Source organism: Aquarana catesbeiana, linkage group LG03, assembly GCF_042186555.1.
Source record: "Aquarana catesbeiana isolate 2022-GZ linkage group LG03, ASM4218655v1, whole genome shotgun sequence".
NCBI lineage: Eukaryota > Metazoa > Chordata > Amphibia > Anura > Ranidae > Aquarana > Aquarana catesbeiana.
In genome coordinates this window covers 474,802,879-474,829,702 of record NC_133326.1, presented here as the reverse complement: position 1 = coordinate 474,829,702, position 26,824 = coordinate 474,802,879, and the positions used below count along the sequence as shown (strand labels likewise).

Genomic DNA, 26,824 nt, shown 5'->3' with positions numbered 1-26,824 from the left:
TCTATTGTTGTGTGAGGGATCTATTGTTGCTGGGATGGGCTCTATTATTGCTGGGAGGGGAATTTTTGTTGCTTGGGAGGACCTATTGTTGTTGGGGTGGGGTCTATTATTGCTGGGAGGGGAATTTGTTGCTTGGGAGGATCTATTACTGGGGTAGGGTCTAGTGTTGCTGTTATTAGACAAGAACAAATTACATACAAATTATTTAGCAAATGATACTTGGGGCAGTACTGGGAGGTGGGTCGGATTGGAATCAAGGGATGGTGCTTGGAGGTGGGTAGGGGGCGGAGACCGGGGAGGGGGGGGGGACTCAGAAGGGAGGAGTTCCTGCACCTATTCTGAGAAAAAAAGCCCTGGGTACACGGATGGAAATTCAGCATTACTCAATCATCTAACCCATCCCTACATGTCTAAAAAGGAAATCTGATACATGTCATGAAAGCTAAGAAGAATAAACCATATGATCCAGCACTAACCATTTTAAAGCCCAGCTCCTGCCTGCCAAAACATTTTTAATATCCGTTGGCTAGAGCAAAGTTAAAGCCTCTGTCAGGTTTTTATTTGGATGGGGAAGTCAGGGAAACATTTACTGTGTGTACTGATCTCATGTGCCCTGTATGGTCTACACTGTCTCCATTATTTTTTTTATAGTGAACCTAGACTTAAAGCTATTGTAACATTAACTACTTCAGCCCCGGAAGGATTTACACCCCTTAAAGACCAGGCCATTTTTTGCGTTACGGCGCTTTAAGTAACAATTGCGCAGTCATGCGACGACGTACCCAAACAAAATGGATGTCCTTATTTTCCCACAACTAGAGCTTGACAATTTTGAAGAAAACAATATTTTTTTACTTTTCTGCTATAATACATATCCAAAAAAAATATAAATATATTTTTTTTGGGTAAAAAAAATTGCAATAAGCATATATTGATTGGTTTGCGCAAAAGTTATAGCGTCTACAAAATGGGGGGGGAAGATTTACGGACTTTTTTTTTTTTTTTTTTTTTTTTTTTTTTTTTTTTTTAATTGTTTTTACTAGTAATGGTGGGAATCAGTGATTTTTAGCAGGACTGCAACATTGCGGCAGATAAATCTGACCCTAAGTGACACTTTTTGGTGACCAGTGACTCCAATACAGTGATCGGTGCTATAAAATTGCACTGGTCGCTGTATAAATGGCACTGGCAGGGAAGGGGTTAACACTAGGGGTGATCAAAGGGTTAAGTGTTCCCTAGGGAAGGTGCTTTATATAACTGTGTGGGGTGGATGGTACTGACTGGGAGTAGAGATCGCTGTTCCTGATCACTAGGAACTAGGATCTCGTTCTCTCCTCCCCTGTCAGAACAGGGATCAGCCTTGTTTACATAAACAGATCCCCGTTCTGCCTCTTTACTGCGACCCACGGGAGCACTCCTGCAATACCACATGCACGGACCGATGTACAGGTACGTTGGTTTACTCAGCTGAGCCGCCTTGCCGCAGTATATATGCGTAAGGTGGTTGACAAGTGGTTAAACAAAACATGTCTATACTTGCTCAGAGCTGCCGCGAACCTCCTCACTGGTCCCTCGCTGGCACCCCTGGCCCATCCTCTGTCCAGTGCCTCCATGGGAAGGCACATGGGGGGGGGGCACTTGTGCATGCTCACTCTTGAGCCCCACTGCTGCATCCATTGACAAACAGCGGGAATTGGCCCTGCCCTCTTTCTATTGGCTCCTGGTGCCCCAGCAAAGCCACTAAGACCCAGAAGTGAGAGGAGAGTTGTGATGCAGATGTGCACAGCCCTGGATTGAATGGGGGCTCAGGTAAATAAGGGGATGGGGGTGTTGTCATGAGAACACCGAGCGCTGATGCCCCGCCTCCCCCGGTATTATGATTGACTGTAAACTGTTCCTAAAATGGTGGGGTGGGACATCAGCATCAGGATAGTGGAGGTGTAGTGGAGGGGCGGTGACTGGCAGGAGCAGAGGAGGGAGGAGAGAAGGACACCACCTCCATGGGCGGCGCAGACTGGGGCCTGTGAGACCCCTTACACCCACATGTCGTCTTCCTCAATGCTCGGCTTTCAGAGGACTACAAGGGGGCGTGTCAGACCGCTGGCTGAGCTCAGGACAGGGATAGAAGCCAGCGGTCTTACAAACAGGAAGTCAGCAAGCAATAACAATTTTTCAGAAAGTTCAGCAAACTATTACAGAGGAACTACAGAGCTCAGCAGAACATGGGTGGCAAAGTGGGTGAAGGTAGGAGATCAGCAACAAGGTAATGGAGAAAAATTTTTTTTGGCCGGAGTTTTCCTTTAATGTAAGGAATGCCTTTCATGCATTCCATGTTGGGGATAAGGGCCTCTTCTCCACAACACTGGCCCCCAGATCTGGCCCTCCCCCAATGTGAATGAGTATGGGATTCGTTGTACCCCTACCCATTCACCAAAAAGTGTCAAAATAAAATCAGTTTGACAGTTCCTTTATTAAAAAACAAAAACCATGTCCCCTGGGGTAAATCCATTGTCAATCACAATGCCCGCCACCATCGCCGACCTAAAAAAAAAAGGGGGGGGGGGAACCTCTGTTCCTGCCATCTGCCTGCTATGCCTGACAGTTGGCTAAGGGACGGGACCACCTGGCGATGTGCACCACCCCCTTGTAACGTCACTGACCCAGCATGCAACCTTTTTTTTTTTTTCTTTTTTCCTACATCCGAAATGGGTATGCGACAGAATATGCTTTTGGCTGCATTAATTTTAGTGGAACCTTTTGCTAAGAGCTTGTCATTTGGCTAAATGCACCTTTTTCTGCTGTAAATTTATTATGGAATTTAGCATATCGGGTACATTCATCTGGATTAAGCCTGTACAATTTGTATTTAATGTGAAAAACAAATTGTGCTAGCTAAACCACAGAGTATATTTATACAGTTCTGCTCACAAGTTTACATACCCCTGGTCAAGTTTTTAGAATGTTAACCATTTATTGTTGCACCCATGCCCTGAAGCGGTCCACTGCATATGCCAAACACCCTAGACATGCCTCAAAACTTGCTATGTTTGGAAAGGAGTCGACAGCCTATGAAGAGAAGCACACTAGCCCCACTGTGAAGCATGGAGGTGGCTCACTGCTGTTTTGGGTTGTTTGGGCTACAGGGTCACATGCAGGGCTTTTTTTCTCAAACAATAGGTACTGGAACTCAACCACGACCCCCCCAAAACCCTTCCCCTACACACACCCTCCAAATCACATCAAATAGTGGGTGTGGTCAGTCAAACTTCACAAACAGTGGGAGGGTCCTAAAGGGGCATTAAATACCAAGATTGCATTACATACAGAGTGCAGAGTTCAGGGGGGTTACAGAGTGCAGAGCTGTCACTTAAACACAGAAACCGGACTTCTGTGTTTACAAGTGATTGTGGTCAGCAGGCCCCCCCAAGGGTCTGAGCCAGAGGTGGTGGGACGGTGTTCCACCAAGTTCCCCCTGGGAAAAAAAGCCCTGGTCACATGGAATTTTAATCAAAATGATGGCAAGATAAATGAAGCATATTAGAAAATAATTGCCAAAAATTTGCATTCATCAACCCAGAAGCTGCATATAGTGTGCTCTTGGACTTTTCAAACTGAAAATCATCCAAACGTAAGGCCAAAACCACCCCTTCGTGGCTGCATCGGAAAAAAAGAAGGCTCTGATCTACACATTCTTGAGCCACTTTAGGGAGATTTTAAACATGTAGTTTCACTGCTAGACCACAAGACCTGGAATTTTTTTTCCAAAAAGTGTAGCTTTACCACACGAGAAATGAAAATGCTCGTTCAAATACCACAAAAGACTGCAAGCTGTCATAGATGCAAGGTGGAAATATGATAACTAAGGCTTTGTACTATTCTCCAATGCAAAATCAACAATTTGAATCAAATTATACACTAAAGAGACGATTTTGTCTAATCACTCAAAAAGGCTGCATCGTACACATTCTGCCAGGGATATGTTAACTCATGAGCACAACAGTATAAAATAAATGGCTAGAAGAGAAGTAAACCTTTCACAAACCTGGGCAATGGCCACTGGTCATTATTATGGAAAAAAGATAAGCAGAGGTTAGCATCGGCGATCATTGGGTTAATACTCCGGATATAGGCAGCTGAAGCCACCAATTACATAAAAGGACTAATAGGAATGCTTCGCATCTGGGGTTAATGCTTTTCAAGTAAGGTTTGCATTCTGACTCTAAATTTGAACTGGTTTGTGGCTTCAACTAACAGTAACCTTTACTAATGTTTGCTTTATGGGAGTAGAGCTGTTCTCTAACATTTTAAATGCTTTACACCTGTATGATTGTTGGAACCATAGACTTAATTTCTCTGTAATTTCATGGAAAGGTCTTTAATACTGGGGTTTAGAGGCACATGCTAATCAGTTTATCTGGGGTGGCTTACAGAAACTGGCAAATATCAATGCAAACGCAGCATGTTTTTTTCTTTTCGGTAGGTTAATATATACATGTAGGTGTAAAAAACAAAATGCTCTAGATGTTCCAGAATATTCATAGCAGCTGGCCATTGGCAGGTCTGTTTCTTGTCCGCCAAAAACAAACAGATGGTGGTCCTATTCCCCATCTGTTCGGTGGATTGGATGGAAACGGTCAGGCAGTCCCTTTCCATCCTGATTTCCCCATAGAGGAGAGCGGGACTGTATCCGGTCTGCATAGCGGACAGGTACCTGTCATCCGCTTGCTCTGCGGGGATCAGTGGAGGAAACCCCCACTGAGCAAACAGGTTCTGCTTAGTGGAGGCGCTCGTGTGAAAGGGACCTAACAGAGCATCTTGCTGATCTTACCACTGAAGTGGAATACTCTGGTTCAGAGGTTTTTGCTGCAACAGTGATTTCAAATGTGATTGAGCTTATTTTCATATGTACTGTAGATTCAGCCATTCTAGTATTCTTGAAATGCTTAGACTTAGTTATGCAGGTCATGGGTGACTTGTGTTCTTGTGTGAACTGTTACAGGTAGCTGACACATCCCTTTTGGATTGAACCAATATTTGTATGACCAGCGCTGACCTCTGAGGCCGCTGGCACAGATCGGATGTGTAGTGGAATGTGTGTGCCTTGTGTCTGAGTGCAGAATGTGGCAGACCAATGTTAGGACAGAGTGTTCCAGTAAATATCAGGAGTAGACAGAGGCCATCTGTAAACATATTATTTTTCTGACTTTCAGGCTCTACAGAGACTTGCAAGTCAATATCTTAAGAGAGACTGGCATCGTGGGAAGAATGAGACTCGGGAATGCAGGTATACAGGCCAGCTATAAATGATCTGTTTAGCCTTCAACTCTGGCCCAACAGTGTTGTCCAAGAAATTTTCATCCAACACAATTTATAAGTACAGAACAGTAAGCCATTTTCAACACACTTTAGTTCCTTCAGACTAAAGAACCTGACATTTCTGTGTAATTAAACAAGTTGGCGCCAAAGAATAATACCAATAGTAAATTTAAAAACGTGAGTGCAGCTGCCCCTTTTTAAAGTGGAAAAACCACTTTGCAAATGGGTATAAAAATAATAATGTGAGGCGCTAACTCAAATGACAAACAATAATCATCTGTGCAAAATTATCCAGTCCAAAATGTGTAGGTTCTGCAATAAGACAATTCCATAAATTATGACAAGGAAAGTTCTCACAGAATGTCAGTCACCGTGGTAAAGGAAATAAATGCAGTAATTGACGTTTTGACCGTGCTCCACCATCAACCGTGTGAGAAATGCAAACACCAGAAACCTAAATTGCACACAGTGGGGATCGAAAGTTTGGGCACCCCAGGTAAAAATGTGTATTAATGTGCATAACGAAGCCAAGGAAAGATGGAAAAATCTCCAAATGGCATCAAATTACAGATTAGATATTCTTATAATATGTCAAAAAAGTTAGATTTTATTTCCATCATTTACACTTTCAAAATTACAGAAAATAAAAAATGGCGTCAGCAAAAGTTTGGGCACCCTGCAGAGTTAATATCTTGTACTGCCCCCTTTGGCAAGTATCACAGCTTGTAAACGCTTTTTGTAGCCAGCCAAGAGTCTTTCAATTCTTGTTTGAGGTATCTTTGCCCATTCTTCCTTACAAAAGTCTTCCAGTTCTTTGAGATTTCTGGGCTGTCTGTCACGCACTGCACTTTTAAGGTCTATCCATAGATTTTCAATAATGTTGAGGTCAGGAGATTGTGAAGGCCATGGCAAAACCTTCAGTTTACGCCTCTTGATGTAATCCCCTGTGGATTTTGAGGTGTTTAGGATCATTATCCATTTGTAGAAGCCATCCTCTCTTTAACTTCAGCTTTTTCACAGATGGCATCAAGTTACCATCCAAAATTTGCTGAAACTTTATTGAATCTATTTTTCCTTCTACTCGTGAAATGTTCCCTGTGCCACTGGCTGCAATACAACCCCAAAGCATGATTGATCCACCCCCATGCTTAACAGTTGGACAGAGGTTCTTTTCATTAAATTCTGTGCCCTTTCTTCTCCAAACGTACCTTGCTCATTCCGGCCAAATAGTTCTATTTTAACCTCATCGGTCCACAGAACTTGTTTCTAAAATGCCTCAGGCTTGTCTATATGTTCATTTGCAAACGCTGATTTTTGTGGTGAGGATGTAGAAGAGGTTTTCTTCTGATGACTCTTCCATGAAGACCATATTTGTACAAGTATCTCTTTTTATAGTGGAATCGTGTACCACAACTCCAGTGTCTGCCAGATCTTTTTGGTGGGATCGTGCAGTCAAACGTGGGTTTTGAATTGCTTTTCTCACAATCCTGCGAGCTGTTCTGTCTGATATTTTTCTTGGTCTTCCAGATCTTGCTTTAACTTCCACTGTTCCTGATGACTGCCATTTCTTAATTACATCCCAAACAGAGGATATTGACATCTGAAAACGCTTTGCTATCTTCTTATAGCCTTCTCCAGCTTTGTGAGCGTCAACTATTTTCAGTTTCAGTTTTCTAGACAACTGCTTAGAAGAACCCATGGTGCTGATTGTTGGGGCAAGGTCAGATGAGTCTGGCCATTTAAAACCTTTGAGATTGACATCACCTGGTCTTCCCAGACGATGATTGAGAACAATCCATGCCACTGGCAGGTCTCAGCTTTGCAAAGGGGGCAGTGCATGCTATAAATTCTGCAGGGTGCCCAAACTTTTGCAGACGCAATTTTTTTGTTTTCTGTAATTTTGAAAGTGTAAATGATGGAAATAAAATCTAACTTTTTTTGACATATTATAAGAATGTCTAATCTGTAATTTGATGCCATTTGGAGATTTTTCCATCTTTCCTTGGCTTCGTTATGCATATTAATACACATTTTTACCTGGGGTGCCCAAACTTTCGATCCCCACTGTAAGCCTTGTATCAATTAGACCCCTTTTGGTCAACAGTATATTTGAAGGGGATGGTTCTTGGCTCCAGAGGCGTCTCCTTACATTGATGTACCATACAAGCTTGGGAGAAGCATATCGAATGTCATAGTGCAGTACTTTTTTATTAAAACAACTGTTCCAATAAGTAGATGGCGAATGTGCACTTACGTTTAGCAGTGCTGTAAGTTGGCACCAACATGTACAGCCAACCAAGTGCACTCACTGTCTCTCCGGGTTGCAGCGTGTGTTCAAAAACACCGGAGGTCGGAACCAACAAAACTGGCAGTGACTTCGATATGGGCAGACGCACAGCCTCAATCATTTGTGATCAACACGTCGTCAGGTTTTAAAGCTTCCTGATGACGTGTAGATCTTCTTCAGTGTTGGCTGCTCCTGTTTAGTAACTTCCATGGAATTTGTGGACATGTAGAGCTCAATTAAAGTCTACAGGAAGTTGTTGTGCAGTAGCAGCCAGTGCTGGAGAAGACTTCAGGTCAGTGTTATAGTGGCGATCGTTGAGGTTCTAAGGTACATCAGATTGGAGGCCTGGGCTTTTTGTGAATTTGTACTTTGAGGTGATTAAATATATAATGTAATATTGCAGTTTACCAATCCTTAAATGCGGTGGCTGCTTTAGTTTTTTTCTTTTCAGGCTTTTTCCCTTTATATTCACTTGGTGATCTGGCCAGTAACACTTATCTACTACTGGAGAAACAATGAAGCTACACTTGGACAGCAGCATTCTCAACCTGGAAAGAGGGTAGTGTTTAGACTTCCAGATTTTTGCTGGCCTTGACTAATAGGTTAAAGTTGATTTCCATTAACTAAGCAGTTAAATAAGCAGTTCCAGCAACAGTTTTTTTTTTTTTTTTTTTATGTAAAAAAAATAAAATAAAAAAATGTTGACCATTGTACGCACCCCTGTCAGTGGTAAATCGTTTGTCACAACCCTCTAACTCCCACTTTTGCTGGACAGCTTGGTCTGATAAAGGAAGTTGAAACTTAATGGGAGAAAATGAAAGCCTAAAGTACTGCAGCCACCACATATAAAGAATTGGTAAACTGCAATATAATACTTGTTTTATGTTCAATACTGTTTTAGTCTGTCTTGGTACAAATCTCCTGCACATTGTGCAGATCTAGTTTAACTGTATTGCACAGAGCTGTGAATCTCCAATCACCAAGCTACATTTTTGAGGAGAGAACAGATGACCTTATTAGTAAGCTCCTGCTCCTTTACTGTCCAATAGCTTTTGATTGCTTGTATTACTTAATAACTGCCATGGGTGTTTGGATTATAAAAATTTGCTGATCTTACTTTTTTTTTTTTTTTGTTTGGTCCAGTAAAGCTGGCCATAGAAGGAGCGATTTTTGTATTCCAGCAGGGGGTGGGGCGGAATGAGCTGTCCCTGCTAGGAGAACAGTGATTACTGCAATAATCGCATGTAAAATCTGACAGGCTGGTTGTACCCAAGTTGATCGATCATCTTGGGTACATTCAGCCTGCCCATACATGGTTTAAATCTTGGCCAATCACTGCTGAACCAGCCAAGATTTAAACAGTCTCTATGGCCGGCTTTAGGGCTTACTATAAATGGGGTTAAGTATGCACAATACCCTTTTAGTAGATTGAAATAGTTTTTTGTAAGATATTTATTTTGACTGTCTTGTAAGATGTATGCACTTGGCAATAGGCGGTGGCATAATCAAGCAGTAAATAGATGCTTTGTACTTTGGCCGACAGATAAATCTGGCAAACACCGATATAATGACAACCCGTCATAACACTGAAAGCAGCAGAGTATATTTTTATTGTGTAAAGAGTAGGCAGAAGAATACAGAGTGCTGGTTTCAATTAAGGTTTCGCAAGAGTGATGAATCATGCGTCACTAACTTGTGCTTCTGTACTTATCTTGGTAATTCTTTATATATGGAGATCTATTGAAGTTGAATGTAAAACTAGAGTTGTGCAAACTTTGACCATTCCTGATGAAACAGATGAAACTCACTGTGGGTGGTTCGGTCTGCCAACTCCCACCCAAAATCCTTCAATTGGGATATTAAAGTAACTTTGTAGAAATAGTTTAATCAAACAGCAACTGTATCCAATCAGATAGTAAGGTGTATCAGTGGGTAAAATAGTAAGGTGGCATCCCAATTAAACATTTATAACAGGCAAAAAATTAGCTTTTTAAGGTATCATGATCGTGAATAGGGCAGCAAAATATCCCAAGTATTGACAATTTTTTTCAGCAGTATGGGTACACATAAGCAATACTGCTGGGGAATGCATTAAGCACAGTGGCAGTGCAGAGATTACAGCAGAAAGGGGCAGGAGAGAGTGATGCTGGGCTTCATGTATTAACTATAGTTTGACTATTGTACTCGGATTATGACAAAACTGATTAGGATAATCTAGCAATGGATGGACTAAGGTTGTGCGGCTGAGGATCCCATGGAGGAAACTGGTAAATTGCCTATATATAATATACAGTATATTATCAGCAGCTGAGCCACACATTGGAGTCTGCTGTCGTCATCTATGAAATGTGCTCTTCCGCTGTCTTATCATTTTTTATATAAGCTGCCAGAACTGACTGGTTTGAAAAGCCAAGACATGATAAAATTGGGGCTAAAACAGAAACAAAGGAGCAATGAAGTTTGTTTTTTTTGATGGCAGCACATGGCCCCTATAGGATTTGCAGTTGTAATAGAACACATTATAGATTTTGAAAATTGAGGGAAAAGCCAATGAATAAACTGTAAAGCGGAATTTCAGTCATTTTTTTTCATCTTTCCATCTATTAAATTTTCTGCCCTTGTTTTAACTTTGGATAGTAAAACTTTTTTCTGCCAGTAAATGCCTTCTACAGCCCACTTCCTGTTTCTTTCCTGCTCATTAGCCTAGGCTTATGACATCATGCACAGCGCTCACACTCCAGAGTTTGCCAGGGAGGGAGGATGAGTCAGAGGGCCAATGAGGGCTGCAGAGCTGGAGGTATGCCTCTGTCTGTAAATCCAGGAAGTGAACTGGCAGCGGCTTCAGCTGCCCACAGTTAAAATAGTTGCAGCCAGACTCAGTGGAGGGAGATATCTGCAGCATATTTGGCAAGTACAGAATAACAATATATATATTAAATATGCACAGTGGTTGGAGGGAAGCTTGAGAATAGCAAAGATGTTTTTTATTACAAATTATGTGAGCAGACCACAGTTCCTCTTTAACCACGTAAAGACCAGCCGCCGCAGTTGGCTCTCCTGGGCGAATATGTATGTCAGCCGCTTCAAGGCCACTAGGGGGCGCACGCAGCGACGGCGGCAGCGATGTCTGCTGGCCACCCGCAATCGCTCCTGAGACAGAACAAGGATCTGTCAATGTAAACACAGATCCCCGTTCTGTTGGAGGATAGACAGATCTGTTCCTAGTGATTAGGAACAGAGATCTGTCTCCTCCCCAGTCACTACACTGCCCCCACAGTTAGAAACGTTTCCCTAGGGAACACTTAACCCCTTGATCGCCCCCCTAGTGTCAACCCCTTCCCTGTCGGTGACATTTATACAGTAATCAGTGCATTTTTTATAAAGGTCAGTGGTCCCAAAAATGTCAAGTGTCCGATCTGTCCTTCGCTATGTCGCAGACTAGGAAAAAAATCACAGATCACCGCCATTACTAGTAAAAAAAATAAATAAAAATGCCATAAATCTATCCCCCATTTTGTAGATGCTATAATTTGCGGAAAGCAATCAATATGCGCTTATTGCGTTTTTTTTTTTTTGTTTTTTTTTTTTTTTTTTAACAAAATATGTAGAAGAAAACATTGGCCTAAACTGATGAAGACATTTTTTTGACTTTTATAGCAAAAAGTAAATATTGTGTTTTTTTTTTTTTTTTTTAATTTATTTTTTTATTTTTTATCAAATACCACCAAAAAGCTCTTTGTGGGAAAAAGACATAAATTTTGTTTGGGTACAGCATCGCACGTGCAATTGTCAGTTAAAGCAACGAAGTGCTGCATTGCAGAAATGGCCTGGTCATTAAGGGGGCAAATCCTTCTGGTCCTTAAGTGGTTAAAGCTCCCCACTAAGTACTATTCACATTTGCACATTTTTCTGGTTCATAAAAGTAACCCATTTGAAAGAACTCAACATAAATTACATTTAGGGCTGCCCCTTCTCATGTATTGGCTCAATATGCTACCCTGCTAAAGTAGGAACTTCAATGTAAGTTGATCTATTGGCACAATGTAGTGAAGAGTTCACATAGGAATAAGCCCAAGAGATTTTATTGGTTATATTTTTATATAAATAATAAAGGTAACCTTAGGGGAAATATATTGAATGGCACTGCTCCCATTCCATCATAAACTAGTTGCTTGGCTATCATTCTGATGCATTACCAGTGCTTTTTATATCCTTGACCTGGAACGGGTATAGACAAGGAATTCTGACACACATTGACAGCATGCATGTATCACATCCAGGCAACAAGCAATTTTTAAGAGGCAGTCTCTGCACTTCTCGTGTCGGGGTCACTTTAACAGCTTCTTTTTAACCTAAAAAGTGGTATTGTAATTTCAGTACTTTATTTTATGCATCTCATTTCTTGAAGCATGTTTCCGTGTTTGTCTAGTTTTTATTACAGATTACAACTTTTGTGTTGTCTCTCCTGTGTAGGAGTGTTTTCTCTGTGTGGAAGTCTATGATGGAGGGGACTGTTTTTATTGGACAGACACGAGTCACTGCAGCTGACAATTATAGGAATGTCACTGCTGAAGCAGCTAAAACTGTTCGAACGGCAAAGGAACATCTCCTGAAGAAGGTAAATAAAATATTGCTTCTCTTTCTTGAATAACTGATATAAGTGAATAACTACTTCAAAGCAAAATCATGTCATATGTTGAGGAATAGTAATCAGATTTATTTTTTTATTTTAGTTTTTGGACATATAATGTAAAAGGATATAGTATTCTAATAGTCCTGGGTCTTGTATTTTTCATTTCAAGATGTGCCACTTAAACTATATTAAGTTGGCCCATCCTTTGCAGCTATAACAGTTTCAACTCTTCTGGGAAGGCTGTCCACAAGGTTTAGGAGTGTCTATGGGAATGTTTGACCATTCTTCCAAAAGCGCATTTGTGAGGTCAGGCACTGATGTAGACAAGGCCTGACTCACCGTCTCCACTCGAATTCATTCCAAAGGTGTTCTATCGGCTTGAGGTCAGGACTCTGCAGGCCAGTCAAGTTCCTCCACCTCAAACTCTCTCACCCATGTCTTTATGGACCTTGCTTTGTGCACTGGTGTGCAGTCGTGTTGGAACAGGAAGGGGCCATTCCCAAACTATTCCCACAAAGTTGGGAGCATGAAATTGTCTTTGATATGCTGACACCTTAAGAGTTCCCTTCACGAACGAAGAGGCCAAGCCCAACCCCTGAAAAACCACCCCACGCCATAAGTCCCCCTGCACCAAATGATTTGGACCAGTGTGCTTCTGGAAGAATAATCAATCATTCCCATAGACACTCCTAAACCTTGTGGACAGCCTTCCCAGAAGAGTTGAAGCTGTTATAGCTGCAAAAGATGGGCCAACTCCATATTGATCCCTGCGGACTGAGACGCCATTAAAGTTTGTGCATGTAAAGGAAGGTGTCCCAATACTTTTGGTAATGTGCATTTTCAATTGGTGAAAGGTCTGTACTGCAGGCAGGCCAGTTAAGTGCCTCGATATTTCTACTACAAAGCCATGCTGTTGTCACAGATGCAGTATGTGGTTTAGCATTGTTCTGCTGAAATATGCAAGGCCTTTCCTGAAAAAGGTGCCATCTAGATGTGAGCATATACTGCTCTAAAACCTGGATACATCTATCAGCATTGATTGTGCCTTTCCAGATGTGCAAACTGCCCATTCCATAACCACTGATGAACTCCAATGTGAGCTTTTGAACTGAGCGCTGATAACAAGCCAGAAGGTCCCACTCCTCTTTAGTCTGGAGGATGCGGCGCCCATGGTTGCTAATGTCAGATTTTATTCATCTGACCATAGAACAGTTTTGCCACTTTGCAACAGACCATTTTAAATGCACTTTGGTCCAAAGATGGCAGCATTTCTGGACCATGTTCAGATATGGATTCTTTGCATGATGGAGCTTTACCATGAATTTTTTAAGAGATACGGCAGGCAAGTATTTCATGAGTCCATGCAGTGATGTCCATCACAGAATCATGCCTGTTTTTTAAGGCAAGGCTGTCTGAAGGCCCAAAGATCACAGGTATCCAGTTTTGCGTTTCGGCCTTGTCCCTTAAGGTTTCTAAACTTATTGAAATCTTTGGATATTCTGTACTGTAGATTGTAAGTCTTTTTTATGTTTAGGAACATTATTCTGAAATTGTTCAATGATTTTTAGATGTTGCTTTTCAGATTAGTTAACCTCTGATCATCTTTACTTCTGAGACATTCTGACTCTGATTCACTTTTTATACCCAGTTATGTTAACTGGCATGTTGCCTATTAACCTAATTAGTTGAAAAATGTTCTTCTAGCTCTTCCGTGTTGGTACCACGTTGCAAGCTTTTTGTTGCCCTGTCAACTTTTTTGAGATGTGGTGTTGCCATCAATTTCAAAATTACCTCATCTTTTTCTTAAAATGTTACATTTTTTTAAGTTTTTAACATTTGATATGTTTTCTATTTCCGATTGTGAATAAAGCATGGGTTTGAGATTTGCAAATCATTGCATTCTGTTTTGTAGATTTTATAGTATTCAACTTTTGGAAATGGTTTTGTCCCTTTTCGTCATTTCAGGACAGCCACAATAGAGAGAGATAGTCTCCTCCCCTTCCTCTGGAAACACTGCGCCAGCCCATAAATTCTCTCCTCCCCTGCCGGACCTCAGTTACTAGTGTTTCCTCCGGTGGGGAGACACTGTGCAGAGGAACCAGGCCGGGTGCAGTCAGGGAGATTGTGGCCTTTCTTTTTAAAGAAACATCCCTAGGGAAGCAGGGGCTTCCAGGATAAAGAGTGGCGGTGCTTACCGCAGCTGAAGCCACCCCTTCCTTGCTGAGCGCGGCATCAGGTCGTGGGGGACCCCTATCGCGTCCACAGGGCCGCAGCATGGAGACTGTCCGCTCTCCCTGTACTCTGTACAGGCCGCAAAAATTGGAACCAGCGGGTCGGACGACGGGTGACGTCATTTCTGGTGGGGGGGCGGACGCTTTCCCTTTGACCCACGACTTCCGGTTCCGGGTCGCGGTGCTGATAGGGGGCCGGGCTCAGGCTGGAGTGAGTCGCTACACGTGGAGACAGTGTGAGACTCTACACAGGCAACCACCTGCAGTCATGTCTGAGGCAGATGCTGCAACTCATACGGACGCTATCTCCAGCCTTCCAAAGGTAAGAGTTCCCTGGGGAAGGGTCCTCTCTATCTAAGGATTGCTCCTCCTCATGTATGGTTCCTTACTTTGAGGGGGGGCAGACCCCCTGGGTGGTCAGGGGGTGGGGGGGTGTGCGCAGTTCCCTTAAGATGGTTCTGGTACACTCCCAGGGTTGTTTCCACTTAACCACTTCAGCCCCGGAAGGATTTACCCCCTTCCTGACCAGAGCACTTTTTACAATTTGGCACTGCGTCGCTTTAACTGCTAATTGCGCGGTCATGCAATGCTGTAACCAAACGAAATTTGCGTCCTTTTCTTCCCACAAATAGAGCTTTCTTTTGATGGTATTTGATCACCTCTGCCGTTTTTATTTTTTGCGCTATACACGGAAAAAGACCGAAAATTTTGAAAAAAAATGATATTTTCTACTTTTTGTTCTAAAAAAAATCCAATAAACTCAATTTTAGTCATACATTTAGGCCAAAATGTATTTGGCCACATGTCTTTGGTAAAAAAAATGTCAATAAGTGTATATTTATTGGTTTGCGCAAAAGTTATAGCGCCTACAAACTAGGGTACATTTTCTGGAATTTACACAGTCTTTAATTTATGACTGCCTATGTCATTTCTTGAGGTGCTAAAATGACAGGGCAGTACAAAACCCCCACAAATGACCCCATTTTGGAAAGTAGACACCCCAAGGAAATTGCTGAGAGGCATGTTGAGCCCATTGAATATTCATTTTTTTTGTCCCAAGTGATTGAATAATGAAAAAAAAAAAAAAAAAAAAAAAAAATTACAAAAAGTTGTCACTAAATGATATATTGCTCACACAGGCCATGGGCCTATGTGGAATTGCACCCCAAAATACATTTAGCTGCTTCTCCTGAGTATGGGGATACCACATGTGTGGGACTTTTTGGGAGCCTAGCCGCATACGGGGCCCCGAAAACCAATCACTGCCTTCAGGATTTCTAAGGGCGTACATTTTTGATTTTACTCCTCACTACCTATCACAGTTTTGAAGGCCATAAAATGCCCAGATGGCACAAACCCCCCCCCAAATGACCCCATTTTGGAAAGTAGATACCCCAAGCTATTTGCTGAGAGGCATGTTGAGTCCATGGAATATTTTATATTTTGACACAAGTTGCGGGAAAGTGACAATTTATTTTTTTTTTTTTTGCACAAAGTTGTCACTAAATGATATATTGCTCACACAGGTCATGGGCATATGTGGAATTGCACCCCAAAATACATTCTGCTGCTTCTCTTGAGTACGGGGATACCACATATGTGTGGGACTTTTTAGGAGCCTAGCCGCGTACGGGACCCCGAAAACCAATCACCGCCTTCAGGATTTCTAAGGGTGTACATTTTTGATTTCACTCTTCACTGCCTATCACAGTTTCGGAGGCCATGGAATGCCCAGGTGGCACAAACCCCCCCCCCAAATGACCCCATTTTGGAAAGTAGACACCCCAAGCTATTTGCTGAGAGGCATGGTGAGTATTTTGCAGCTCTCATTTGTTTTTGAAAATGAAGAAAGACAAAAAAAAAAATTTTTTTTTTCTTTTTTTAATTTTCAAAACTTTGACAAAAAGTGAGGTCTGCAAAATACTCACTATACCTCTCAGCAAATAGCTTGGGGTGTCTACTTTCCAAAATGGGGTCATTTGGGGGGGGGTTTGTGCCACCTGGGCATTCCATGGCCTCCGGGACTGTGATAGGCAGTGAAGAGTGAAATCAAAAATTTACGCCCTTAGAAAGCCTGAAGGCGGTGCTTGGTTTTCGGGGTCCCATACGTGGCTAGGCTCCCAAAAAGTCTCACACATGTGGTATCCCCGTACTCAGGAGAAGCAACAGAATGTATTTTGGGGTGTAATTTCACATATTCCCATGGCATGTTTGAGCAATATATCATTTAGTGACAACTTTGTGCAAAAAAAAAAAAAAAAAATAATAATTTGTCTCTTTCCCGCAACTTGTGTCACAATATAAAATATTCCATGGACTCGACATGCCTCTCAGCAAATAGCTTGGGGTGTCTACTTTCCAAAATGGGGTCATTTGGGGGGGTTTGAACTGTCCTGGCATTTTATGCACAACATTTAGAAGCTTATGTCACACATCACCCACTCTTCTAACCACTTGAAGACAAAGCCCTTTCTGACACTTTTTGATTACATGAAAAAATTATTTTTTTTTGCAAGAAAATTACTTTGAACCCCCACACATTATATATTTTTTTAAAGCAAATGCCCTACAGATTAAAATGGTGGGTGTTTAATTTTTTTTTTTCACACAGTATTTGCGCAGCGATTTTTCAAACGCATTTTTTGGGGAAAAAACACACTTTTTTACATTTTAATGCACTAAAACACACTATATTGCCCAAATGTTTGATGAAATAAAAAAGATGATCTTAGGCCGAGTACATGGATACCAAACATGACATGCTTTACAATTGCGCACAAACGTGCAGTGACAACAAAATAAATACATTTTTAAAAGCCTTTAAAAGCCTTTACAGGTTACCACTTTAGATTTACAGAGGAGGTCTACTGCTAAAATTACTGCCCTCGATCTGACCGTCGCGGTGATACCTCACATGCATGGTGCAATTGCTGTTTACATTTGACGCCAGACCGACGCTTGCGTTCGCCTTAGCGCGAGAGCAGGGGGGACAGGGGTGCTTTTTTTTTTTTTTTTTTTTTTTTTTTTTTTTTATTTTCTTTATTATTTTTTTGCTTTTTTATCTTATTTTAAAACTGTTCCTTTCATTTTTTTTTTTTTTTTTAATCATTTTTATTGTTATCTCAGGGAATGTAAATATCCCCTATGATAGCAATAGGTAGTGACAGGTACTCTTTTTTGAAAAAATTGGGGTCTATTAGACCCTAGATTTCTCCTCTGCCCTCAAAGCATCTGACCACACCAAGATCGGTATGATAAAATGCTTTCCCAATTTCCCAATGGCGCTATTTACATCCGGCGAAATCTAAGTCATAAAATGCTCGTAGCTTCCGGTTTCTTAGGCCATAGAGATGTTTGGAGCCACTCTGGTCTCTGATCAGGTCTATGGTCAGCTGGCTGAATCACCGGCTGCATTCTCAGGTTCCCTGTTGAGACAGGAGAGCCAGAGAAAAACACGGAAGACGGTGGGGGGGGGGGGCATTCTCTCCCACTGCTTGTAAAAGCAGTCTAGAGGCTAATTAGCCGCTAGGATTGCTTCTACATGAAAGCCGACCGCTGGCTGAAAAGAATGATACCAAGATGATACCTAAACCTGCAAGCATCATTCTGGTATAACCACTCAAAGTCGTGAATGCTGTACCTGAAGACAAAAATATGGTTAACAATAAAGCACAGTAAACGGTAAAGTATAAAAAATTGCAGACCTGAAAAGCAAACATGATAAAACATAATAACAATAAAACATTGCAGAATAGAATACAGTAAAAAAGAGCAGAACAATAGAGAGAATAGAGAGAGAGAGAATAGAGAGAGAACAATAAAACGACAACTATTATTTTTTATTTTATATTTTTGTTTGTGTTTTTTTTTTTTTTTTTTACACTTTTTTTGTAACTGTAACTTTTATAACTGTAACCGGTTCCAGGTTCGGGTCTCTCAAAATGCGATGGCATCTTGGGAGACCCTGTGAAAGTGTGTCCTAGTCTGTGCAATGCTGTACCCTACGCTAATACTCAGCTAGTGAATGGTAGCGTTCAAAACATTCACCAATGCAAAGACCAGGATTGTCAGGACAGGAGGGACAATAATAGCGGGTGTCACGCCTATATCCGCGCTTGCTGCAGACACAACATCTTTTTGGGGGGGGTTCGTTGGGTAGGGGTACTCGGGAGGACATAAAAATGCCTCTCATGCAGCCGACTGCATTTGGTTGGGGATGTGAATGTACGGGCGCTGCAGAAGTGGTGGGTTCCCAATTAGGATTGGCGAATGCAGCAGGAAGGGCACTATGGGCATGACGGGCCCGTGTTTGTCTTCTTGGTGGCAGCGGGACACTATTTGTGCTTGCCACCTCACCAGCTTGAACTGCACTTATGGGACTCGCCACGTCACCAAGTGTTACTGCAGTGCTGGTTTGACTACGACCGGGGTGTACTAGGCCGCTGGCGCTTGCCAGTTCACCAGAACGCTGCAGTTATGCATTTAGTGTTTTGTAAGTGACAGTGATCGATCGATACTGCACTTGGGTGGGCTGGGCCGGGCCGGGCGGAGGGGCAAAACGCAGGTGCTAGCAGGTATCTGGGCTGATCCCGCTAACACTGCGTTTTTGGGAACCCTAAACTGCTGGGGACGCCAGTATAGATCTGATCGGATCAGATATTGATCAGTTCAGATACTATACCACTAAGGGAGGTGTACGGTGCGTGCGTGGGTGTTAGCGCTACTGGCACTAACCTGACGCTGCCTGGGGCTGGTGCTTGCCAGTTCACCAAAACGCTACTAAAAAAACTGTTAGCGATCGCAGGGATCAGGCCTGACTCTGCGAACGCTGCAGTTATGCGTTTAGTGTTTTGTAAGTGACAGTGATCGATCGATACTGCACTTGGGTGGGCTGGGCTGGGCCGGGCGGAGGGGTAAAACGCAGTTGCTAGCAGGTATCTGGGTTGATCCCGCTAACACTGCGTTTTTGGGAACCCTTAACTGCTGGGGACGCTAGTATAGATCTGATCGGATCAGATATTGATGCGTTCAGATACTATACCACTAAGGGAGGTGTACGGTGCGTGGGTGTTAGCGGTACTGGCACTAACCTGACGCTGCCTGGGGCTGGTGCTTGCCATTTCACCAAAATGCTACCAAAAAAACTGTTAGCGATCGCAGGGATCAGGCCTGACTCTGCGAACGCTGCAGTTATGCGTTTAGTGTTTTGTAAGTGACAGTGATCGATCGATACTGCACTTGGGTGGGCTGGGCCGAGCTGGGCGGAGGGGCAAAACGCAGGTGCTAGCAGGTATCTGGGCTGATCCCGCTAACACTGTGTTTTTGGGAACCCTAAACTGCTGGGGACGCCAGTATAGATCTGATCGGATCAGATATTGATGCGATCAGATACTATACCACTAAGGGAGGCGTATGCTGCGTGCGTGGGTGTTAGCGGTACTGGCGCTAATCTGACGCTGCCTGGGGCGACGCATATCACCGCCGGGCGATCAGGGGGCTAAATCTTTATTCGGTAATAAACGGCGGGTGCCCTGACACTATAAAAAATAAACAAACTAACCAGCGTCACCCGTAACGGTTATACAGTGATCAGTGGTGAAAGGGTTAACTAGGGGGCAATCAAGGGGTTAAAACATTTAATAGATAGTATATGGGGGTCCCTGTCGCTATAAAACTCTGACGGCGAACCTAAATATTTACCTCCCTAACTAGCATCACCAGCGACACTAATACAGCGATCAGAAAAATGATCGCTTAGCGACACTGGTGACAGGGGGTGATCAAGGGGTTAAAACTTTATTAGGGGGGGTTAGGGGGGTACCCTAGACCTACAGGGGGCCTAACACTCACTGCCCTGACACTGTAACTGTCACAAACTGACACCAATACAGTAATCAGAAAAAAAAAAAAAAAAAAAAAACTGCTGGTGTCAGTTTGTGACGGGGGGGGGGGGGGGGTGATTGGGGGGGGATCGGGGGGCGATCGGGGGTGGGATCGGGGTGTTTAGTGTGCCTGGCATGTTCTACTGTGTGTAGTGTGTTGGTGCACTTACATTGCAGTCTTCTCTCCTCGGCCCGGAACGGAAAATACCGAGCCGAGGAGAGATGACATCATTTCCTCTGCCTCTGTGTACAATACAGAGGCAGGGAAATGATCCCATTGGCTGAGAGCGATCGCGAGGGGGGGGCCACGAATGGATGGCCTCCCCCTCACCTCCGATCGCAGGGGGAGATTTGCCGACCGCCGCAGGCACCGGGGGGGGGTCCGATCGGACCCCCCACCCGCGGGCAGGCAAGGACGTACATATACGTCCTTTTGCCTGCCCGTGCCGCTCTGTCGACGTATATAGTCGTGCGGCGGTCGGCAAGTGGTTAAACATGCTGAATGTAATATGTGGTTTTTGTATGTAATTTCAGAAATCTACAGAAAAAAAACAAAGTCCACTCATGTCTCTAAAAGGAAGTGTGCCTCTTGCAGAGACAGTTTAGGGGAAGCATGGACTAAGGTTTTGTGTAAAGAATGCATAGACTCCCTGGTTAAGGAAAGGGAATCTGAACAGCAGTCTGGTTTGGCAGCTTCTGTGAAGGAGCTGTCATCCACCTTTTCATCCTTTAAAATGTTTTTTGAGACGTTTCAGCTTCCCTCTAAACCCATTCAGCAGGATACAACCCCGCCTCATGCTCAGGGCTCTGCACCTGCCAGATCTTCTAATTTAGTTATGGCAGAGGAAATGTCAGGCCCTTCTGGGGTGGAGCTGAGGCAACCGGACAGTGGCACGTCTGACTCCCATGAGGAGTCAGAAGGGGAAGACCAGGACGGGGAGTCCAGAAAAATCTCCAGGTATAAATTGTCCCTGGATGAGGTGGAAGACCTCTTAGGGGCAATATATACAACCCTCGGTACACGAGGATAAGAAACCCCTGTCCCTCCATGACCTTATGTATAAGGGCTTGGGAGATCAAAAAAGAAAAGTTTTTCCAGTACATGAAGTTCTGGTGGAAACGATTAAAAAGGAGTGGCAGGATCCTGAGAGGAAACCCTTTTTTTTCTAGCTCCCTTAAAAGAAGGTTCCCATTTTCAGAGGATCCAGGGTCCATTTGGAATAAAGATTCCCAAATTGGACGCCGCCTTCTCTCAGGTCTCTAGACACACAGACCTGGCATTCGAGGATATGGGGGCCTTGTCGGATGTCATGGACAAGAGGATAGACTCACTTCTAAAAAAGACGTGGGATTCAACTGTGGGTAATTTAAAGCCAGAAATGGCTGTTACTGTGGTAGCCTGCAATTTAGAACATTGGCTTTTCCAGATTCAGGAGCATATTGAAGCTGGCACAGCCAAGGAAACTATCCTAGCTTCGTTCCCCACGATTCTGCGAGGAATCGCATACATTGCAGACGCCTTGGCAGAGTCAGTCCGTATGTCGGCCAGATCAGCGGCGCTGGCAAATCCGGCCAGAAGAGCGCTCTGGCTGAAAACTTGGCCGGGGGACACCGCCTCTAAGGTCAAATTGTGCGGGATACCCCTGGCAGGTGATCTACTCTTTGGCCCTGGGTTAAAGACGGTCTTAGACCATACAGCGGACAAAAAGAAGTCCTTTCCGCTCAAACGGAAAGCCCCAGCTCAGGCAAGGAAGGGGTTTCATCCGAAAAAAGGCAAGGAATCTCCCAAACGAGGGAAGAAAACTTGGGGCCAAAGAGGCAAGGGCAGAGGAGGGGCGATTTTTCGCCCTCCTGAGAAAGCCCGCAAAGATCAATGACTCTCTAGGAACGGTGGGAGGAAGACTGGGGGCCTTCCTTCCACAGTGGGAGACCCTCTCACCTAATCGATTTATCCTGGGGGTCATAAGAAGGGGGTATCTCTTGGAATTCTCAAAGCCCCCCCCCCCCCGCAAAGGTTCCTTGTTACGCAGCTTTCCACCTGCACAGCAAGGGCCGAAGCTTTGGTAGATGCCCTGAAGGAACTGGAGATTCAGAACGTAGTTCACAGAGTACCAAAGGGGCAGGAAGGAGAGGGGTTCTATTCCCACGTATTTGTGGTGAAAAAACCTTCAGGGAAATTCAGGTTGATTCTGAATTTAAAACCCTTTAAACAGGTCAATTTGCTACAAAAGATTCCGCATGGAGTCAATTTTTACGGTCAGGGCCCTGCTGCCATACAACGGTTACATGGTGTCTCTGGACCTCAGAGACGCATATTTACACGTCCCTATCGCAGAAACCTCCCAAAAGTTTCTCCGGTTAGCAATAGACCTGAAAGGTGCAATACTGCATCTACAGTTTCAAGCACTGCCTTTCGGGCTATCCTCCTCGCCCCGCATATTCACAAAGGTACTGGCAGAGGCGTTGGCCTTCCTGCGACTCCAGGGGGTGTCAGTCATAGCCTATCTGGACGACCTGCTCCTATTTGCAGTATCCCCAGAACAGTTGATCAAGGACCTCGATCTTACAAAGCGGGTACTAACAGGGTTGGGGTGGCTGCTGAACTTAGAAAAGTCCAGACTCATTCCCTCACAGCGCATTGTGTACCTGGGATACCTGCTGGACACTACGCTTTTGAGAGTTTTCCTTCCAAGGGAAAAGATTCTAAAGCTGGACAGAGCAGTTTTCTCCCTCCAGTGCAACCATCTGGTGTCAAAAAGGTCCATAATGTCAACGTTAGGCCTTCTAACGTCTACTCTTCCAGCGGTGCAGTGGGCGGGATTACATTTTCGTCCCCTGCAGTCATATGTACTAAGAGTATGGGACCACAGTCAGAGGTATCTAGACACCTTAGTACAGGTTCCCCATCAAATAAAAAGATCTCTTTGGTGGTGGAGGAAGGAAGTGAACTTGTCACAGGGACGTCTGTGGCTTATCCCAGTCCTGCAGATCGTAACCACGGACGCAAGTGGCAAAGGCTGGGGGGCACATTTGGGATCCCTTCTAGCGCAGGGCACATGGAAGGGCGACGAACTGCAAAGGTCTTCCAACTGGAAAGAGCTGAGGGCAGTAGGCCTAGCCCTCAGATTTTTCAAGAAGGAACTCCAGGGCCACCATGTACAGGTACGGTCGGACAACTCATCCACCGTGGCCTATATAAACAAGCAGGGAGGCACCAGGAGCGGAAGTCTGTTGGCCCTAGCAAAAGATATTCTAAGCTGGGCCGAGTCCAACACCCTCTCACTCTCAGCGGTTTTTTTGAGAGGGGAGAGGAATATAATCGCAGATTTCCTCAGCCGGAGGAGTCTAAAGGAAGGAGATTGGGCCCTCAACCAGGAGGTCTTCAATCTCATATCCAAGAAATGGGGACCCCCGGAAGTGGATCTTTTCGCTTCAAAAGACAACGCGAAAACCCCCTGGTTTTTCTCCCTAAATGCAGGGGAAGGAGCACTGGGGGTGGACGCATTGTCTCAGAATTGGCATTTCAGGACATGCTACGCCTTCCCTCCTCCGGTGCTGTTACCGGCGGTTCTGAGGAAGTTTCAACTAGAGAGCACCTCTCTCATTCTAGTAGCTCCACATTGGCCGAAAAGGGCATGGTTTTCAATCCTCAGTCAGTTAGCAGCGGAGCCGCCCCTTTTCCTTCCACCTCGAAAGGATCTTCTGTCGCAGGGTCCAGTCTTCTGCCCACAGGTGCAGCAGTGGAAATTAGCGGCCTGGCTACTGAGGGTATATTAAGATCCAAGGGGTTTTCAGAGAGCTTAATCTCTACCCTCCTTAACAGTAGGAAAAAGGAGACACGTAGGATTTACAAAAAGGTCTGGCTCCTTTTCAACAAATGGTGCATAGAAAACTCCTTCTCGGTGCAGAGTCCCGTAGCTGTGTTGGAGTTTCTGCAGTGTGGAGCGGACAAGGGTTTATCTGTAGGTACCCTTAAAAGTCAGGTTTCAGCACTCAGTGCTTATCTGGAGAAGTCTCTGGCTACCAATCCATGGGTGGTCAGATTCTTTAAGGCACTGTCAAGACAGAGACCTACCAGGGGTCCTCCCTTTCCCGGGTGGGACCTATCTCTGGTTTTACAGAGCCTTACGGGAAATCCCTTTGAGCCATTGGACAAGTGCCTATTAAGGGAGCTTACCCTAAAAACAGTATTTTTAGTAGCAGTGACAACTGCCAGGAGGGTCAGCGAAATTGAGGCGTTATTAATTAGACCTCCTTTTTGTGTTATTTTGCCAGACAGGATAGTCCTTAAGACTGATCCAGCTTTTTTGCCTAAAGTGGCGTCAGGCTTTCACAGAAGCCAGGAAATAGTCCTACCCTCGTTTTGTCCCAATCCTTCAGGTGAAAGGGAACTAAAATTTCATTTTTTAGATGTAAGGAGGTGTATCCTACAATACCTAGAGATGACTAAAACAATAAGGAAGTCAGATTCTCTATTTATTTTGTTTTCTGGGGCCAGAAAGGGTCTCAGAGCGTCCCGACGCACGATTGCCAGATGGCTTAGATTAGCTATTGGGCAGGCATATTCTTTAGCAGGGAAGGAGATCCCTAGAGGCATAAAGGCACACTCCACCAGAGCAGTGGCAACTTCCCAGGCAGAGAAGGCTGGAGCAACGCCAGAGCAAATATGCAAGGCAGCAACATGGTCCAGCTACTCCACTTTCGTTAGACATTACAGAGTGGACTTGGTGGCGGCAGGTGAGCAGGCTTTTGGGCGAAAAGTTCTGCAAGCTGTAGTCCCACCCTAATTGGTAAGTGCTCGATTATCCTCTCTATTGTGGCTGTCCTGAAATGACGAAAAGGGAAAATTAAAGTTACGTACCGGTAACGTCTTTTCCTGTAGTCTTTCAGGACAGCCCTAGTTACCCACCCTAAGCTTGGGGGGGTCTTATTAAAGACCAGAACGCAATATGGTAATAATATTGATTGGTATGTTATTAATGTGTTCTTGTGTCTCCCCAGCTGGCCGGAGGTACTCTTGAAAGAACTGAGGTCCGGCAGGGGAGGAGAGAATTTATGGGCTGGCGCAGTGTTTCCAGAGGAAGGGGAGGAGACTATCTCTCTCTATTGTGGCTGTCCTGAAAGACTACAGGAAAAGACGTTACCGGTACGTAACTTTAATTTTTTTTTTACATTTTGGAATGGGGTGCTTTGAGATTGTGCTGAATATTTAGTTGGGGCCTTGATGGAAAAGCTCAAGGAACCCTTGTATATTTGAACTTCAGCAAGTAGGAGACAGCTAGGCTTCCTGTACATGGCTTGTAATATGTATTGTATTGTGATTGCAGAGTATTGAGCAGCTTGTGAAAGTACAGAATGAATTACTGGAAACTGTGAAAGAAGTCAGCAAAACCAAGAAACGCTATGTCCAAATGGAGCGTGTCAGCGAGGTGGCTAAAGAGAAGGCAGCTGACACTGAGGCCAGGTGAGACCTTTTAGACATTGGATGGAAGGGGATATTGAGGAGTGGAATTCTTTATTGGGCTGAAAACTGGGCAAATTGGGCAGCTAAGGTCCAGCTAAACATTTGTAAGTAATGCAGGGTCTTTAGGTCTCAGTTGTGTTGGATAATGTCTAATGGCTATGGTGGATAATAAAGTGTAATTTCAGTCAAACCTGCAGTCAGCCTTAATCTATTCCCATCCCCAGTCCAGCCTATTCTATTGACACTGTAAAAGGAAAGATGCCTATACTTGCCAATTCTGAAGTCGCTTCGGTCTGGTCACATTATCAGGCTCTGTGTAGAGAACGGCTGCACCATAGTATACCTATGGGTGACATTGCATAGGCTCTGCAGCCATTGTCTCTGCTCTCTCCTCTACAATGAAGCCCCTGGAGAGATCATGTGACCAGACCAGAGCGACTTCAGAATAGTAAGTATACGTCTTTTCTTTTACAGGGTAAATGGAATAGGCTTAGAATGGGTGTGGGAGTAGATTTAGGCTTGGGTTTTGACTGGAATGAAGTACTAGATCTTCAGCCTGTTTTTGATCCTTCCCTTTTTTTACTTAGAAATTTATAAGCCATATCCTGAGGCTTCAGAGATAAGGAGGGAAGTTGCTGTTGGTGTCAGATATCTAAAAGCAGAGGCAGCTCTCAGACATTTATGAGGGGATCTTTGCATATTTAAAGTAGCCCTATCATCATTCACGCGTCTCTCGAAGCAATCTTTAGACTTGCAAGCCAAGTCACAGTACTAATCGAAATTGCATAAGAAAAATAGATGCCTGAAAAGAGTGAAAGCTGCTGCTCCCATCCTGGGCAGTCTATTGCATGCTTTCTGTACCAATCATTAGCGATTGCAGAGTCTATTGTCTAATCCCTGTCTCGCAGATTTTCTCTAAAAGAAGTGGAGCAATATACCAAAGGAAGCCTGTATAATGTAATATGTAGATCTTGAAACTGGGCATTGCAAGCTATTCCTACAAACAAGGTT

At 43.9% G+C, this 26,824-nt stretch overlaps 1 protein-coding gene across 5 annotated transcripts in view; it reads left to right on the top strand.

The window, feature by feature from the left end:
• FCHSD1 (FCH and double SH3 domains 1) overlaps nucleotides 1-26,824 on the top strand; it is a 194,415-nt gene that overhangs the window by 86,648 nt on the left and 80,943 nt on the right. For 3 of the 5 annotated variants that reach the window (XM_073621021.1, XM_073621024.1, XM_073621023.1), the window contains 3 exons: nucleotides 5,211-5,284; nucleotides 12,077-12,221; nucleotides 25,677-25,813. In XM_073621021.1, the coding sequence (XP_073477122.1) occupies nucleotides 5,211-5,284; nucleotides 12,077-12,221; nucleotides 25,677-25,813 (356 nt within the window). The remainder of the gene's footprint in view (nucleotides 1-5,210; nucleotides 5,285-12,076; nucleotides 12,222-25,676; nucleotides 25,814-26,824) is intronic. The other 2 variants (XM_073621022.1, XM_073621025.1) reach the window with 1 other exon arrangement.